The sequence below is a fragment of the Colossoma macropomum genome, unplaced genomic scaffold, assembly GCF_904425465.1.
Source record: "Colossoma macropomum unplaced genomic scaffold, Colossoma_macropomum, whole genome shotgun sequence".
In the NCBI taxonomy this organism is placed as follows: Eukaryota; Metazoa; Chordata; class Actinopteri; order Characiformes; family Serrasalmidae; genus Colossoma; species Colossoma macropomum.
In genome coordinates, this window is record NW_023494809.1 from 120,001 (window position 1) to 122,545 (window position 2,545).

The 2,545-nt window shown below is 39.7% G+C and overlaps 1 protein-coding gene across 1 annotated transcript in view; it reads left to right on the top strand.

Moving 5' to 3' along the window:
* Positions 1 to 2,178, top strand: part of zgc:114181 (uncharacterized protein LOC619255 homolog) — a 10,591-nt gene extending 8,413 nt beyond the window's left edge. The window contains exons 9-12 of the mRNA XM_036558378.1: positions 1 to 72; positions 443 to 584; positions 758 to 905; positions 1,877 to 2,178. The exon at positions 1 to 72 is cut by the window's left edge and continues 93 nt beyond it. Of these exons, the coding sequence (XP_036414271.1) occupies positions 1 to 72; positions 443 to 584; positions 758 to 905; positions 1,877 to 1,949 (435 nt within the window). The 3' untranslated portion in view covers positions 1,950 to 2,178. The remainder of the gene's footprint in view (positions 73 to 442; positions 585 to 757; positions 906 to 1,876) is intronic.
* Positions 2,179 to 2,545: the final 367 nt, after the last annotated feature.

Sequence of the window (2,545 nt, forward strand, 5' to 3'; positions counted from 1 at the left end):
CCTGCTAAAGTCACGGGCAAATTCTCCATCCGCCAGGTGCCGGACATGGACCCCGCCGTGGTGGAGAAACAGGTCAGCTCAGGACAGCAGGAATGATAATGACTGGAAAAGAGTGTTTCCTCAACAGAACACAGAGTGACCACAGCTCCCACTGTTTCAGACGGCTGCTGCTGTGATGTCACACTGTTACTATGGTATTCTAGGTGGTTGCTAGGGTGTTGCTAGGTGGTTGCTAAGTGGAAAAAGAAGAAGGATATTTACAGTTGGATAACAATACAATGTGCAATCAGGAATAATAATAATAATAATAATAATAATAATGAAATATAGGATAAAATATAAAAAGTGTATGAATCACTGGCCAAAGTCAGTCATGTACTGTACTGATGCTGTTTCAGTCCTGACGTGTTAGTATAAGCTGACCTGTCCGTCTCTGCTGCAGGTGACTGACCACCTGCACTCAGTGTTTGCCAAGCGGAAGAGCCCCAACAAGCTGAAGGTGAAGATGATTATCGGAGCTAAACCGTGGCTCGCTGACATCAAGCACCCGCTGTACGAGGCAGGAAAAGCAGCGGTGAAGAGAGGTCACTAAAATACACTCACTGGCCACTTTATTAGAAACACCCACTCACAGTGTATATTTCACGCGTGTGTCCGTTAGCTTGGTCTCTGACATTGCGTGGATAAGACTTCATTCCAGTGTTGGTGCAGTGGGTGTGGGTTACGATGTTGTCCTCTCGTTTCTGTCCTGATGCAGTGTTTAACGTGGACCCCGACATGATCCGAGAGGGGGGGACAATCCCCATCGCCAGGGCATTTCAGGACGTGACGGAGAAGAGCATCATCATGCTGCCCATCGGAGGCTTCGACGACGGCCTTCACTCTCAGAACGAGAAGATGAGCAGGTAACTGAGTACCCGAAACACACCTTAACGTGAAAACTAGACATAAAGAGCATAAAGAGGCAAAACATGTACTAATGTACTAAAATGTGGCCTAATATACTGAAACTTGGCTTTATGTACTAAAACTTACCTTTCTGTACTAAAATATGACCTAATGTACTAAAATGTGGCTTCATGTACTAAAATGTGGCTTCATGTACTAAAATGTGGCTTTATGTACTAAAACTTGGCTTCATGTACTAAAATGTGGCTTCATGAACTAAAATATGGCTTTATTTACTAAAACTTGGCTTTATGTACTAAATTGTGGCTTTATGTACTAAAATGTGGCTTCATGAACTAAAATATGGCTTCATGTACTAAAATGTGGCTTTATATACTAAAATGTGGCTTCATGTACTAAAATGTGGCTTCATGTACTAAAACTTTGCTTCATGTACTAAAATGTGGCTTCATGTACTAAAATGTGGCTTCATGTACTAAAATGTGGCTTAATGTAAAAAAGAGTGGTTTAATGTATCAAAATGTGGTTCAATGTTCGAAAATATGGCTTAATGTCCTACTACATTCGTTAATGTACTACAACTGTATTTTAAGTCCTAAAGTATTTAATAATGTGCTAAAATATAGTTTAATGTACTAAAACATGGTTTACTGTGCTAAAGTGTGGTTCACTGTACTATAAGCCAGTTTAATGTATTAAAACAGAGTCTAGGAACACTGTAAAAGAATAAACCTGTAATCTAACTAAAACCTTTTCCTCATATGAATCTTATAGAAACAGTTAGATAAGAGGCTCCTCCTTTGACAGTAGACAGTGTTTAAGGCAGTGAAATGAGAGAGATTTGGTGTTTTAGTACATTAAGCCATGTTAAGCTTTATTCATGTTAAACGTTCAGAATGTCTCTGTAACTGTGAATTGTTTCGTATTTTCTGACTGTTTATGGTTTCATGTGCTTCACTTTTCTCAGGTACAACTACATCGAGGGAACCAAGCTGTTCATCGCCTACCTGCAGGAGGTGGCTCAGGTTAAGAAGGACTGATCAGACGCTGGGAGAGTTTCTCCACCTCACGGCTGAAGAGCCTCAGCTTTCCTACAGCGCTTTGCTGCTCAGAATACATACACTACTGTTTTATTGTTTTTATCTGTTTCTGTTATCATCATGTGTACATGTATGTACAAATCTCTCTCCCCTTTCTCCACCATGTCTTGGAATCAATTAAACATTGATCATAATAAACTGGAGAACTTTGCAGTGTCTGTGTCCTGTAGATACAGTAAACAGTGTGGATCAATGGGTTTAAACATACAGATCTGTGTGTGAACAGCAACATTAGCCGCAGTGCAACAGTGAAAATTCCACACAGCACTTACAGGGTAGCTTAAAACTCAGATCCTTTAAAAGGGATCAAATTCTCTTTCTCTTTTTATCTCTTTTATTCATAAGGTTTTATTTTCTCAGCTGAAACTGGGGAATTTGACGGGAACGCTTTTATTGTGTAGTTTTTAGACCGGAAGTGCTTGTGTAAGGCTCAATGTTGCCAGGTTTTCCAATTTGACACTTTCAAAGCCAACTTTTTTAGTGTTGAATATTATTATTTTTCTTTCCATTCATTACACGGTGAGGTAAAAATCTCT